This window comes from Ranitomeya variabilis, chromosome 2 (assembly GCF_051348905.1).
Source record: "Ranitomeya variabilis isolate aRanVar5 chromosome 2, aRanVar5.hap1, whole genome shotgun sequence".
Classification (NCBI taxonomy): domain Eukaryota; kingdom Metazoa; phylum Chordata; class Amphibia; order Anura; family Dendrobatidae; genus Ranitomeya; species Ranitomeya variabilis.
The window spans coordinates 1,090,583,319-1,090,599,006 of NC_135233.1; the positions used below are offsets into that span (position 1 = coordinate 1,090,583,319).

At 43.6% G+C, this 15,688-nt stretch overlaps 1 protein-coding gene across 1 annotated transcript in view; it reads left to right on the top strand.

Annotated features, from left to right (window-relative positions):
* Positions 1–15,688, top strand: part of ELP3 (elongator acetyltransferase complex subunit 3) — a 107,003-nt gene that overhangs the window by 23,843 nt on the left and 67,472 nt on the right. Inside the window, exon 7 of the mRNA XM_077291742.1 lies at positions 5,136–5,290. Coding sequence (XP_077147857.1) covers positions 5,136–5,290 — 155 coding nt within the window. The remainder of the gene's footprint in view (positions 1–5,135; positions 5,291–15,688) is intronic.

Below are 15,688 nucleotides of genomic sequence, written 5' to 3' on the forward strand. Positions count from 1 at the left end.
TGGTCACCTAAAAACATGCAAGATTTCTGGCTCTCACAGACCTGTAACTTCTTCTTTAAGAGGCTCCTCTGTCATCCTCTCATTACCTGTAGTAATGGCTCCTGTTTGAACTTGTTATCAGTATAAAAGACACCTGTGCACAGCCTCAAACAGTCTGACTCCAAACTCCACTATGGTGAAGACCAAAGAGCTGTCAAAGGACACCAGAAACAAAATTGTAGCCCTGCACCAGGCTGGGAAGACTGAATGTGCAATAGGCAAGCAGCTTGGTGTGATGGAATCAACTGTGGGAGCAATAATTAGAAAATGGAAGACATACAAGACCACTGATAATCTCCCCCCCGATCTGGAGCTCCACGCAAGATCTCACCTCATGGGGTCAGAATGATCACAAGAACGGTGAGCAAAAATCCCAGAACCACACGGGGGGACCTAGTGAATGACCTGCATAGAGCTGGGACCACCGTAACAAAGGCTACCATTAGTAACACACTACGCCGACAGGGATTCCGATCCTGCAGTGCCAGACGTGTCCCCCTGCTTACAGTACATGTCCGGGCACGTCTAAAGTTGCTAGAGAGCATTTGGATTATCCAGAAGAGTATTGGGAGAATGTCATATGGTCTGATGAAACCAAAGTAGAACTGTTTGGTAGAAACAAAACTCATCGTGTTTGGAGGAGACAGAATGCTGAGTTGTATCCAAAGAATACCATACCTACTGTGAAGCATGGGGGTGGCAACATCATGCTCTGGGGCTGTTTTTCTACAAAGAAACCATGAAAGAATGAATGGGGCCATGTATCGTGAGATTTTGAGTGCAAACCTTCCATCAGCAAGGGCATTGAAGATGAAACGTGGATGGGTCTTTCAGCACAATAATGATCCCAAGCACACTACCAGGGCAACAAAGGAATAGCTAAGTAAGAAGCATATGAAGGTTTTGGGGTGGCCTAGCCAGTCTCTAGATCTCAACCCCATAGAAAACCTTTGGAGGGAGTTGAAAGTCCGTGTTGCCCAGTGACAGGCCCAAAACATCACTGCTCTAGAGGAGATCTGTATGGAGGAATGGGCCACCATACCACCAACAGTGTGTGCCAACCTGGTGAAGACTTACAGAAAACGTTTGACCTCTGTCATTGCCAGCAAAGGAAGTGTAGCAAAATATTCAGATGAAGTTTTGTTAATGATCAAAACTTATTTTCCACCATAATTTGCAAAATAAAATCTTACCAAATCAGACGCGGTGATTTTCTGGATTTGTTTTCTCATTGTGACTCTCATAGTTGTGGTCGACCTATGATGTCAGTTACAGGCCGCTCTCATCTTTATAAGTGGGAGAACTTGCACAATTGGTGGCTGACTACATACTTTTTTCCCCACTGTAACTGATCCCTCAATGACCAGATTGCCAATAGATGCTACTGTGCAGGCGCGGCTGGCGCCATTTTAGTGATGATAATTTTTTTTCTTTAGCAAGTTGCGGCGCCTGCGCAGTATCATGTATCAGCGATCCGATAGATGCTACTGCGCAGGCGTTGGCGCCACCATCTTGGAGAAGGCAATTTTTTTTCCTTTAGCAAGATGGCTAAATACTGTAAGATAGGTAGTTTTATACCTGGTGGTCTAGTTACATATATAGTTACATAGTTATTAAGGTTGAAGGAAGACTTTAAGTCCATCTAGTTCAACCCATAGCCTAACCTAACATGCCCTAACATGTTGATCCAGAGGAAGGCAAAAAAAACCCATGTGGCAAAGAGTAACTCCACCATGGGGAAAAAAATTCCTTCCCGACCCCACATACAGCAATCAGACTAGTTCCCTGGATCAACGCCTTATCAAGGAATCTAGTGTATATACCGTGTAACATTATACTTTTCCAGGAAGGCATCCAGTCCCCTCTTAAATGTAAGTAATGAATCACTCATTACAACATCATACGGCAGAGAGTTCCATAGTCTCACTGCTCTTACAGTAAAGAATCCGCGTCTGTTATTATGCTTAAACCTTCTTTCCTCCAGACGTAGAGGATGCCCCCTTGTCCCTGTCTCAGGTCTATGATTAAAAAGATCATCAGAAAGGTCTTTGTACTGTCCCCTCATATATTTATACATTAAAATAAGATCACCCCTTAGTCTTCGTTTTGTGTAATAACCTATCTTGGTATTGCAGACCCCCCAGTCCTCTAATAACCTTGGTTGCTCTTCTCTGCACCCGCTCCAGTTCAGCTATGTCTTTCTTATACACCGGAGACCAGAACTGTGCACAGTATTCTAAGTGTGGTCGCACTAGTGACTTGTATAGAGGTAAAATTATGTTCTCCTCATGAGCATCTATGCCTCTTTTACTGCATCCCATTATTTTATTTGCCTTTGTAGCAGCTGCCTGACACTGGCCACTGAATATGAGTTTGTCATCCACCCTTACACCCAGGTCTTTTTCATTGACGGTTTTGCCCAGAGTTTTAGAATTAAGCACATAGTTATACATCTTATTACTTCTGCCCAAGTGCATGACCTTACATTTATCCCCATTAAAGCTCATTTGCCATTTATCAGCCCAAGCTTCTAGTTTACATAAATCATCCTGTAAAATAAAATTGTCCTCCTCTGTATTGATTACCCTGCAGAGTTTAGAGTCATCTGCAAATATTGAAATTCTACTCTGAATGCCCCCTACAAGGTCATTAATAAATATGTTAAAAAGAAGAGGGCCCAATACTGACCCCTGTGGTACCCCACTGCTAACCGCGACCCAGTCCGAATGTGCTCCATTAATAACCACCCTTTGTTTCCTATCCCTGAGCCAGCTCTCAACCCACTTACACATATTTTCCCCTATCCCCATTATTCTCATTTTATGTATCAACCTTTTGTGTGGCACCGTATCAAAAGCTTTTGAAAAGTCCATATACACTACATCCACTGGGTTCCCTTGGTCCAGTCCGGAACTTACCTCTTCCTAGAAGCTGAGTGTCATATACAATAGGTAGTTTTATACCTGGTGGGCTAGTGTCAGATAGGTAGTTTTATACCTGGTGGGATAGTGTAAAATAGGTAGTTTTATACCTGGTGGTCTAGTGTCAGATAGGTAGTTTTATACCTGGTGGTCTAGTGTCAGATAGGTAGTTTTATACCTGGTGGTCTAGTGTAAAATAGGTAGTTTTATACCTGGTGGTCTAGTGTAAAATAGGTAGTTTTATACCTGGTGGTCTAGTGTCAGATAGGTAGTTTTATACCTGGTGGTCTAGTGTCATATAGGTAGTTTTATACCTGGTGGTCTAGTGTAAAATGGGTAGTTTTATACCTGGTGGGCTAGTGTAAAATAGGTAGTTTTATACCTGGTGGGATAGTGTAAAATAGGTAGTTTTATACCTGGTGGTCTAGTGTCAGATAGGTAGTTTTATACCTGGTGGTCTAGTGTAAAATGGGTAGTTTTATACCTGGTGGGCTAGTGTAAAATAGGTAGTTTTATACCTGGTGGTCTAGTGTCAGATAGGTAGTTTTATACCTGGTGGTCTAGTGTCATATAGGTAGTTTTATACCTGGTGGGATAGTGTAAAATAGGTAGTTTTATACCTGGTGGGATAGTGTAAAATAGGTAGTTTTATACCTGGTGGTCTAGTGTCAGATAGGTAGTTTTATACCTGGTGGTCTAGTGTCATATAGGTAGTTTTATACCTGGTGGTCTAGTGTAAAATGGGTAGTTTTATACCTGGTGGGCTAGTGTAAAATGGGTAGTTTTATACCTGGTGGGCTAGTGTAAAATGGGTAGTTTTATACCTGGTGGGCTAGTGTAAAATAGGTAGTTTTATACCTGGTGGGCTAGTGCCAGATAGGTAGTATATACCTGGTGGGCTAGTGTAAAATAGGTAGTTTTATACCTGGTGGGATAGTGTAAAATAGGTAGTTTTATACCTGGTGGTCTAGTGGCAGATAGGTAGTTTTATACCTGGTGGTCTAGTGTAAAATGGGTAGTTTTATACCTGGTGGGCTAGTGTAAAATAGGTAGTTTTATACCTGGTGGTCTAGTGTCAGATAGGTAGTTTTATACCTGGTGGTCTAGTGGCAGATAGGTAGTTTTATACCTGGTGGTCTAGTGTAAAATAGGTAGTTTTATACCTGGTGGGCTAGTGTTAGAGAGTTTGTTTTATACCTGGTGGTCTAGTGTAAAATGGGTAGTTTTATACCTGGTGGGCTAGTGCCAGATAGGTAGTATATACCTGGTGGTCTAGTGTTAGAGAGTTTGTTTTATACCTTGTGGTCTAGTGTGATAGGTAGTTTTATACTTGGTCTAGTGTAAGAGAGGTGGTTTTATACCTGGTGGGATAGTGCATTTTAGGAGGAAGGGGGTCCTTTTTTTTTTCCTTTTTTTTATATTTCCCATTCTAGTGGTCTACTATAACATTTGGATTTTATTACCTGGTGGTCTAGAGTGCAGCGGGGCTCCTTTTTTGAGGGGGGTATCTTATGCGTCTAATAATTGCCGGTCGATTTGTTAAGATAGTTGGTTAATACTTGTGGTCCAGAACACATTAGCACTGGGGGGATAACTGTTCTACCTTAGAGGTCTAGTATAAAGCAGGTACTTAATTGCTGGTGGTCTTGGCGGGTGCATTAGAGGGGTGTCCGATTCTAGTGTTAAATAGGAGGTTAGTAATTGGTGTTTTGGGGTGAATTAGGAGATAGGTGTGATTTTTAATTTTAGTTTTTTAGACCTGGTGGTCTAGTGTAAGATAGGGGGGTTTACACTTGATGGTCCACGACTTCAGTGACAGGCCATGGTGTCAGATGAAGAAGGTTTAGGAAAGCCGGAAACACGCCGTCATTATTGGACAGATCCATCTTTTGGATTTTTTTGATTTGTAATTGATCTTATTTTTTCCAGACCTTTGTTTGCCCGGAGAAAGGAATAATTACTGTGTAATATGAACATAATCTAAGAAGTCTTGTCGTGGGGTCTCGTAATTTAACATCATTTCCTTCTCTGCGGCAGTCGCTCGCCTCGGAGCGAATATGTATGAAATGGTTTTTATTTTTCTTCCCGGGGGATAATTGCATTGCCTCCTAATGACCTGAATGGCGAAACTCCGCTCATTAATTAATTACCGCCGTGGTGTTTTCTACATTACAGCTCAAGCAGCTCGGGCACAGCGTGGACAAGGTGGAGTTCATCGTCATGGGGGGCACATTCATGGCCCTTCCAGAAGAGTATCGAGATTACTTCATCCGCAACCTGCACGACGCGCTGTCCGGGCACACCTCCAACAGCGTGGCCGAGGCAGTACGGTACGAGGCAGAATGGCCGTCATCTTTATCATTTGCTTTTCCTGCAACTTTTTGTATATAATCTTGGGGGGAACGATAAAACCGTACTCACGGATTCGCTCGCCATGCGAGATCGTGACTCTCTGCTTTAGGTTTAGACTCATTAGCGAAAACTTGTGCCAGTTTTAAAAATGTTTAGTGATGAAGGCGTGCGCTCCGGTGTTGTTCTTCTGTGCTGCTCCGGTGTTCTTCTTCTGTGCTGCTCCGGTGTTGTTCTTCTTCTTCTGTGCTGCTCCGGTGTTCTTCTTCTGTGCTGCTCCGGTGTTCTTCTTCTGTGCTGCTCCGGTGTTCTTCTTCTGTGCTGCTCCGGTGTTCTTCTTCTGTGCTGCTCCGGTGTTCTTCTTCTGTGCTGCTCCGGTGTTCTTCTTCTGTGCTGCTCCGGTGTTCTTCTTCTGTGCTGCTCCGGTGTTCTTCTTCTGTGCTGCTCCGGTGTTGTTCTTCTTCTGTGCTGCTCCGGTGTTCTTCTTCTGTGCTGCTCCGGTGTTCTTCTTCTGTGCTGCTCCGGTGTTCTTCTTCTGTGCTGCTCCGGTGTTCTTCTTCTGTGCTGCTCTGTTGTTCTTCTGTGCTGCTCCGGTGTTCTTCTTCTGTGCTGCTCCGGTGTTCTTCTTCTGTGCTGCTCCGGTGTTGTTCTTCTTCTTCTGTGCTGCTCCGGTGCCTTTTTTCTGTGCCGCTCCCGTGTCCTTTTTCTGTGCCCCTCTCGTGTCCTTCTTCTGTGCCCCTCTCGTGTCCTCCTGTGCCCTCCCGTGTTCTTCTCCTGTGCCGCTCCCGTGTCTTTCTTCTGTGCCCCTCCTGTGTCTTTTTTCTGTGCCGCTCCTGTGTCCATTTTCTGTGCCCTCCCGTGTCCTTTTTCTGTGCTGCTCCCGTGTCCTTTTTCTGTTCCCCTCCCGTGTCCTTTTTCTGTGCCCTTCCCGTGTCCTTCTGTGCCCCTCCCGTGTCCTTTTTCTGTGCCCCTCCGGTGTCCTTTTTCTGTTCCCCTCCCGTGTCCTTTTTCTGTTCCCCTCCCGTGTCCATTTTCTGTTCCCCTCCCGTGTCCATTTTCTGTTCCCCTCCCGTGTCCTTTTTCTGTTCCCCTCCCGTGTCCTTTTTCTGTGCCCCTCCCGTGTCCTTTTTCTGTGCCCCTCCCGTGTCCTTTTTCTGTGCCCCTCCCGTGTCCTTTTTCTGTGCCCCTCCCGTGTCCTTTTTCTGTTCCCCTCCCGTGTCCTTTTTCTGTGCCCCTCCCGTGTCCTTCTGTGCCGCTCCCGTGTCCTTCTGTGCCCTTCCCGTGTCCTTCTGTGCCCTTCCCGTGTCCTTCTGTGCCCTTCCCGTGTCCTTCTGTGCCGCTCCCGTGTCCTTCTGTGCCGCTCCCGTGTCCTTCTGTGCCCTTCCCGTGTCCTTCTGTGCCCTTCCCGTGTCCTTCTGTGCCCCTCCCGTGTCCTTTTTCTGTTCCCCTCCCGTGTCCTTTCTGTGCCCCTCCCGTGTCCTTTTTCTGTGCCCCTCCCGTGTCCTTTTTCTGTGCCCCTCCCGTGTCCTTTTTCTGTGCCCTTCCCGTGTCCTTTTTCTGTGCCCCTCCCGTGTCCTTTTTCTGTTCCCCTACCGTGTCCTTTTTCTGTTCCCCTCCCGTGTTTTTTTTTCTGTTCCCCTCCCGTGTCCTTTTTCTGTGCCCCTCCCGTGTCCTTTTTCTGTGCCCCTCCCGTGTCCTTTTTCTGTGCCCCTCCCGTGTTTTTTTTTCTATGCCCCTCCCGTGTCCTTTTTCTGTTCCCCTCCCGTGTCCTTTTTCTGTTCCCCTCCCGTGTTTTTTTTTCTGTTCCCCTCCCGTGTCCTTTTTCTGTGCCCCTCCCGTGTCCTTTTTCTGTGCCCCTCCCGTGTCCTTTTTCTGTGCCCCTCCCGTGTCCTTTTTCTGTGCCCCTCCCGTGTCCTTTTTCTGTTCCCCTCCCGTGTTTTTTTTTCTATGCCCCTCCCGTGTCCTTTTTCTGTGCCCCTCCCGTGTCCTTTTTCTGTTCCCCTCCCGTGTCCTTTTTCTGTTCCCCTCCCGTGTTTTTTTTTCTATGCCCCTCCCGTGTCCTTTTTCTGTGCCCCTCCCGTGTCCTTCTGTGCCGCTCCCGTGTCCTTTTTCTGTGCCCCTCTCGTGTCCTTCTGTGCCCCTCCCGTGTCCTTCTGTGCCGCTCCCGTGTCCTTCTGTGCCCTTCCCGTGTCCTTCTGTGCCCCTCCCGTGTCCTTCTTCTGTGCCCCTCCCGTGTCCTTTTTCTGTTCCCCTCCCGTGTCCTTTTTCTGTGCCCCTCCCGTGTCCTTTTTCTGTGCCCCTCCCGTGTCCTTTTTCTGTGCCCCTCCCGTGTCCTTTTTCTGTGCCCCTCCCGTGTCCTTTTTCTGTGCCCCTCCCGTGTCCTTCTTCTGTGCCCCTCCTGTGCCCTTTTTCTGTAATGCCCCCGTGTTCCTCTCCGCCGTTCCAGCTTTTCTCTGTAGTTCAGCCCTAACCCACCTTTTGCCCATTTTGGACAAGCCAGAAGGGTGCAGTGTTGTGTTAACATGGCGACCACCAGAGCACCTTGGCATAGTGGACTGGTAGGAGACAAATGACGTCTGGAAGTTGCATTTTGTAAAGTGGCAGAGTGGCGCAAAAGATTACTAGAGCGACTCTAGCGAGATGAGACGGCTTTTGGTGATTTTTTGCAATATCTTTTTTTTTTTTTTTTTGCCATTTCTTTGGAAACGTGAAGTTGAACATATGAACAGCGAGTCGTTTCAACCTCGCAGTGCATGCGATCATTCTTTTATAGAGTTTATTTAGCGCTTTTCCTGGCGGGTTACAAGTTGGGATCCGCCTGCGAATGTCTTCTTGTGCACATACCCTTACACGTCTGCCCATATAGAAGAAAAGATGTACTCCAGCAGAGATTTGCCCCATAGTTTGCATCGATTTCTAACTTGAATTATAGCACATTAATCCATCCGGAAGCACAGGACAGAGAAAAGTCCCACATTTTTCTGCAGTTTATTTTTTAAATGCACTTTTCTGGGACAAAACCAACAATATTAAATGCCCCCTATCGACTTTGAACAGTGAATAACCACTCTAAAAAGCCAATTTATTAATGGAGCGTTGGGCCTCTCGGGCTCCATGAATAAAATGTCCTAAATGGGTTACCCAGAATTAATGTATTTTTTTCTACTAAGAACTAACAGGCAGCTAGTTGCTAACTACCTGTCTGCTGGCAATCTCTGCCGGCACAGACCATTCCTGCGGCTTCCACTTACATCACGTCGACAGAGCAGCTACTTCTCTTCCGATCTGTTGACGAGGTGTGTTTGCTGAGGTCATGCTGATTGACAGCCAGCTCCTCACTGCCTAGCTATGGGAAGTCAGCTGTCAATCAGCATGATGACGACAGCCACGCTCTGTTTACAGAGCAGCCTGGAAGAGGAAGAGAATCAGGAGCGGTCTGTGATTGCTCTTAGTCTGTGCTGGAGAGAACAGACAGGTAGGTAGAAAATACCTTCTGTTCTTAGGCCCATAGTAAAAAAATAAATTAATCTCGGAAAACCCCTTTAAATTAGTGGACAATCCCTTGTAAAGTGCAAAGCTAAGGAACAGGTTCTGTTCCCCCTCCCCACAGTGTCTTCAGTTCATGTGCCGGATTCAATGGAAGGAACCTGTCAGCAAGTTGTGACATATAGAAGTCTTGGTATGGTATGTACGGGGGCTTGTCCCTCAATATAAATGATACCTTACTTGTAGAGATCTGATGTGCCAGTAATAAAAAATGTAGCATTAAAGCCATATGCAAATAGGCTGGAAGTGCACTTGGGGCGGGTCAGTGCACTTAGAAGAAGCAGTTATCTTCCCTTGTGCACTGAATGAAAAGTTGTTACATTTTTGCACACAGTAACTTGTTACATATTTAGTGCAGAAGAATGGCGTGCAGGCAGCGATGAGTTACATTCATTGACTCCTATAGATGGGTTGTAGGCATGCCCTGTTATCTGTGCAGAGGTCATTGTGCAGGGAGGGGAGAGGATGTGAGATAAATCATTATTTATTGGGATTGGTTGGTTACTCCCCTGGTTCTACAACCAAGCACTTCCTATATTTGATGTGAGGCTGTTATAGGTACTTCCTCTGTGGTTATATAGATTTTTTTTTTTTTATTGATTTTTGCCTGAATTGCTCAGGACTTTGAGTTTGTTTCCGATCTCGGGTCATTGTATAGATTCTTTTATTCTTTAGTTGAGATGAGTGAAATGTGTAACTTTGAGAAAGGTTTCTATCAATAATCATTTAGTCGGGGTGGTAGAAATTCTAAGATGGGAGTAGTTTCTAAAAGTGACGAATAAATAGGCATTGATGGAGATGTAACCCATTTGCAATTAAGACATAGAATAAAAATGGCGCCATGTGCTCTGAGCTAGACATTGTGGCAGCATGGAAGATGGCAAGATATGAAAGTCTCACCACTTCCCATCAAGGGCACCTCCATGGTCAGAAGTTTTGTCCCTTGCCTCTAAATTTGCGAAGAGCATGATCAGAATGACCTTCCATGTTGTCAGATGTTGCCACCGCCACATGAGCAAATGGAGCGAGCAGGGTAGTACTGCCAATATTACTAAAAACATGTCGCGTTTTGAGTCAAGACGTTGCAAGCTCATCAACCGGCGGCACTTTCAAGCCCTTGGAGAAATCCATCAATTTTATCTGACTGCAAGCTGATAATCATTTTAGAACGGACACTTGGACAGGAGTAGAAAACCGTATTCTTTGTCTGACCCCACACTGTGTTCCTGTTGAGGAACCACACCAATGGGTTTTCTGAAAGAAGAGGCTGGTAGAAGATGATGATCTGCTTTTCATCCAGAAGATGAAAATGCTCCACTACGAAGAAAAACGCCCCAACCCCAAGTCCAATGCATTGAACACAGAAAGAGTTATGATCAGGATTCTGAAGAAGATTGACCTCATGGTGGAAGCATTCCTGTTGAGGAACCACATTGAAGGGTTTTTTCTGAAAGCAGGGACTGGAAAAAGATGATTATCTGCTTTTCATCCAGAAGATGAAAGTGCTCCACCAGAAAGAAAAATAAACGCCCCGACCCCCAAGTCCATTGCACCAAATACACAAAAAGTTGTGACCAGGACGCTGAAGAAAATTACACTCATCGTGGAAGAACAATGGTGAAGTGCAACCCAAAACAGCTCTAGAAGACAAGCCGCTACAGTAATGATGATACCACGAAGGCATGTTTCTAGCTAGCATGACACATGGAGGTGGCCTTGACAACGATGACAATATGTAAACCATTCCATCTGCTGAGAACTTGATATCTGGGATTCCATGGTCTTCTGTGACCTGAACGTGCTATGCTAACGTTGGCTTCTGCAAGTGTTTGAGGTGGTCTTCTGCATAGCTGCTGGGGTTATGCTCAAGGACTTTCATCTGACTGAATCTTGGATTTGAGAATTTTTTGTCATCTCTGCCAGATGAATTGAACTCTACATCCCATCCCTACCACCATCATCGGCCATATTTATTACCGCAGGTGGACAAGTGCCATACTGCTGCCATCATGGCGCGAGAGTGAGCCACTGGTGGTGATGCCAGTAATATATGGGAAGTGACCACTGACTGACTGCAGCTGTCACATGCTGCCCGCTAGTAAATCGCTTTGGATCGGGGGAAAGAAGAGATTAATAATTTATCTTCTGTCTCACATCTGTAGCTTTTTTTAAGCTGGACAACAATTACAGTCGCTATCGGACGTTGCGAGACCATGAAGTTTTCCATACCAAATCCCTCTAGTCAATGCGATGTAACTTTCCCTTTTTTTCCGGATTTCTTTCTACATTTCTATTGTGTGTTTTTGTTTGTTTTTTTTCTCTCTTCTCTACCTGAAAAGGTTAGGTTGTGTTTTTGTTGATTGCGCATCGAGATAACCAGCGTTCCGAATACATTGACATTTCATTCCACCGATGCTATTGTTTCCGAACCTAAAAAGAAAGCTGAAAATTACTATTCCCTGTGTAAAGGCAGCATTTACCCACAAATGGTCGGTAAGGCAGAACTCGCGGAGATGGTTATCATCAGTCTTCGTACGGTTAACTCCTTATCATTAGGGTCTGCGTAACCTCGTTGTGTAATCGGCCGCACCATGCGTCCAACCCTTTGACCTACGTGTCTCGGCTAATCCCAAAAGACATTGATTGCGCTAAGAGAGATTGGATTGGTGCTGAGGGTTATAGAAAATCACGCTTATCTGCCTTATTACGCTCCGATCAAATGCAGACGGGTCTTATCTTGCCGCATTAGTACACGGTCCTCCTTGTCAGAGACAACACGGCTTTTGCTTGTCTCTCCCGCAACCTGGGCGACCGCGCAGCGCCGGCCGATTGTGAAAATAGAATAATAACAAGGACGACGGCGCAGAAGAGGACGAGCCTGCCGGATGCTGAGCAGGACTCAGCAGTCAGTACTTGGCACAATCTTGTATTCCTTTGTGATGTTTTTGGAAAATTCTGTCTCTTCCCTGCGGCTCACCACAGGCACAGGCATGAGCTTTCCTCCTCTTTATCTATTGACATTGAGTTTTCTAGGAGCGCTTTGTTATTGGGATGTAAAAATATATATTTCCTTACCGCCTAAATGTCTGTTTTGGTCAATGAAAAATAAAATAAAAGCGTATTTCAGCCATGGTCTGTCCATCTGGATTAATATCTTCTTAATTTGCAAATTTTCCGCAAATTTTCCGCCTGATAGGGAAGAGGATGATAGGGGCGACAAGCTACCGGGATTTTCCCGGGGATTTTCCCATTTATTTTTTGGTGATGTTCTTCACGGCTGCATTTTCTTTTCTTTTCATATTAGATTACATGGCACCAATCTCATAAATTGGCCATAGCAAGAGACCCTTTTTACAGCAGATCTTATGTCATTATTTGGATTGACTCCAACCCTATAACTTCTGCGATGGGTTACAGCAGATCTTATGTCATTATTTGGATTGGTTACAACCCTATAACTTCTACAATAAGTTACAGCAAATCTTATCTGTCATTATTTGGATTGGTTCCAACCCTATAACTTCTACAATGGGTTACATCAGATCTTATCTCTCATTATTTGGATTGGTTCCAACCCTATAACTTCTACAATGGGTTACATCAGATCTTATCTGTCATTATTTGGATTGGTTCCAACCCTATAACTTCTAAGATGGGTTACAGCAGATCTTATCTGTCATTATTTGGATTGATTCCAACCCTATAACTTCTACGATGGGTTACATCAGATCTTATCTGTCATTATTTGGATTGATTCCAACCCTATAACTTCTACGATGGGTTACAGTAGATCTTATCTGTCATTATTTGGATTGACTCCAACCCTATAACTTCTACGATGGGTTACATCAAATCTTATCTGTCATTATTTGGATTGGTTCCAACCCTATAACTTCTACGATGGGTTACATCAGATCTTATCTGTCATTATTTGGATTGGTTCCAACCCTATAACTTCTACGATGGGTTACATCAGATCTTATCTGTCATTATTTGGATTGGTTCCAACCCTATAACTTCTACGATGGGTTACAGCAGATCTTATCTGTCATCATTTGGATTGGTTCCAACCCTATAACTTCTGCGATGGGTTACATCAGATCTTAGCTGTCATTATTTGGATTGTTTCCAACCCTATAACTTCTACGATGGATTACATCAGATCTTATCTGTCATTATTTGGATTGTTTCCAACCCTATAACTTCTATGATGGATTACATCAGATCTTATCTGTCATTATTTGGATTGGTTCCAACCCTATAACTTCTACGATGGGTTACATCAGATCTTATCTGTCATTATTTGGATTGGTTACAACCCTATAACTTCTACGATGGGTTACAGCAGATCTTATCTGTCATTATTTGGATTGATTCCAACCCTATAACTTCTACGATGGGTTACAGCAGATCTTATCTGTCATTATTTGGATTTATTCCAACCCTATAACTTCTACGATGGGTTACATCAGATCTTATCTGTCATTATTTGGATTGGTTCCAACCCTATAACTTCTACGATGGGTTACATCAGATCTTATCTGTCATTATTTGGATTGATTCCAACCCTATAACTTCTGCGATGGGTTACATCAGATCTTAGCTGTCATTATTTGGATTGATTCCAACCCTATAACTTCTACGATGGGTTACATCAGATCTTATCTGTCATTATTTGGATTGGTTACAACCCTATAACTTCTACGATGGGTTACAGCAGATCTTATCTGTCATCATTTGGATTGGTTCCAACCCTATAACTTCTACGATGGGTTACATCAGATCTTATCTGTCATTATTTGGATTGATTCCAACCCTATAACTTCTACGATGGGTTGTCCAGGTAGAAGAATGACTAGTCTTTTGCATTCTTTATTGTATCTGCATTTTTTAATTTAATTTATGTTTATATTAAGGTGAACCCGTCCTCAAAAAGAGCTGAAAATGAACACCCTAGAGGTTATCCCGTGGTCTTTGGCATGAGTGTTCACCTCCCAGCTTCCCGTTCGTTGACCAGTGGTACAATCCTTTTTGATTGACAGTCCAGACAGACCCGCACCTTTGTTTCTTCACTTGCCCAAACGGTTTTACGAGGCAGCTTTGCTTCTGAAGTATCTTGGGGATTGCAGTGGCACTGAAGTTGATCGGGAGCTAATGATGTTCTCTAGCTATCACAGCTGGATTTAGAGATCACAAGCTCCGAGCATGCTCGGCCACCTCTGCTAGTATGCAGTGGTGGCTGGTCCTGAAGGCAGTGTGCTATGAACAATAAAATTCTAAATGTCTTTGTTCCTGAGAATGGAGAAGAATTTTATTAACATGTAAATTGCAGAGTTGCAATGTTGAGTAGATAACTACATGGGCATTAACTCTTTTAACCATGCCTGGTCCACACTCTTACTATAATGCAATTTTTGCAACCTTGGCGTTTTTCAGTTGTGACCAAATCTGCCTTACTTTTAGAAAAGTTGGCTTCCCTTTCAGAACCGCTGCCTGGTTGTCAACGTGATGTCAGTGCCACGGCCAATGCCAGACACAAGAAACTTAAGGACCCTGGGAAGGAGTATAGGGCATTTTCTTATGTTTTAACAAACTGCATCAGGAGCAAAACATTGTCTGAAAGGGGACAACCCCTTTAAGGTGCACAAGCCTTTATTAAATTTGATGCAACTTGCAGTAGTCATGAGCATCGCAAGAAATATACTGCAGTCAGAGATTGGTTTACATTTTTGTTGTAATTTTACACCACTTTTTGGCTTGAAGAGAACCTTTCACTAAATGTTTTTATGTTGAACTGGTGGCACAATGTAATAGTGGCTGAAGAGCAGAATAAAATGTGTTTTTATTTTAGTTTTTTTTTATTTCGCCTCTTCGTTGTTGAGATATTAGAAATAAAAGTATTTGCATATATATATATATATAATATATATATATATATATATATATATATATATATATATATATATATATATATATATATATATATATATATATTTTTAGTGTCCAAGTGGCTGTTATCAGACAGTTATCACTGGGGGCGTGTACTCCTTCTCCCTGTATGATGCTGACCAATGATGAACAGGCAGTAACACAGTGGGAAAAAGAAAAACTCGCCCCCACCATAGCTTAGAGTCCTTAGAGCATAAAACTGCTTGGTAAAGTGAGGTCTAAACCTCCATGTTTTAGAAATCCTGCAGGGGTTAATCTTTCAATCTATTTTTTATTTTATCCTCAGGAATGGGTTAGGGAGAGGGGCTCAGCCAAAGAGGCAAGGTGTAACATTTTCATGTCTTTCTGCAGAGGGAGGAGGATCCTGCTGCAGGCAGGTAGCTCACTGGACACGTAGAGATTTCTTTATGTATTTCTTAGTTGTAATTGAGATAAATGAGAGATAGAAAAGGTTACAAAAAGGGGTTGGTATGTATTATATTTTTCTGCATTTTATTATGCTTAATGTTCATTTAATGGAGTGTTCTGACTACCCTAAACCAACTACAAGTTGCTTTAATATAAATATCAGAAAACTGACCGTTGCATCCAAACAAAAACTAAGTGTGAACAGGTGCTAACCTAGAGTCACCAACTCATTTTCCCTCAAACAAAAAGGCAGCACTCTGTGGCGCCATAGCATGCAAATATGAAATATGAAAATTGAATTGCATTACTGCACTAGAAATATGAAAAATTGAGAAAGCTTAGCACATAAATTGGCCAATTCATGTGTACCTGGAGGCCACAGTAAGGTGTTTCTCATTTCCAGGACCTAACAATGCCATTCCTCTCTTAGAATAAAGTCTTATCTGAATGGGAACCTAATATGAGTCCTCTCTTAG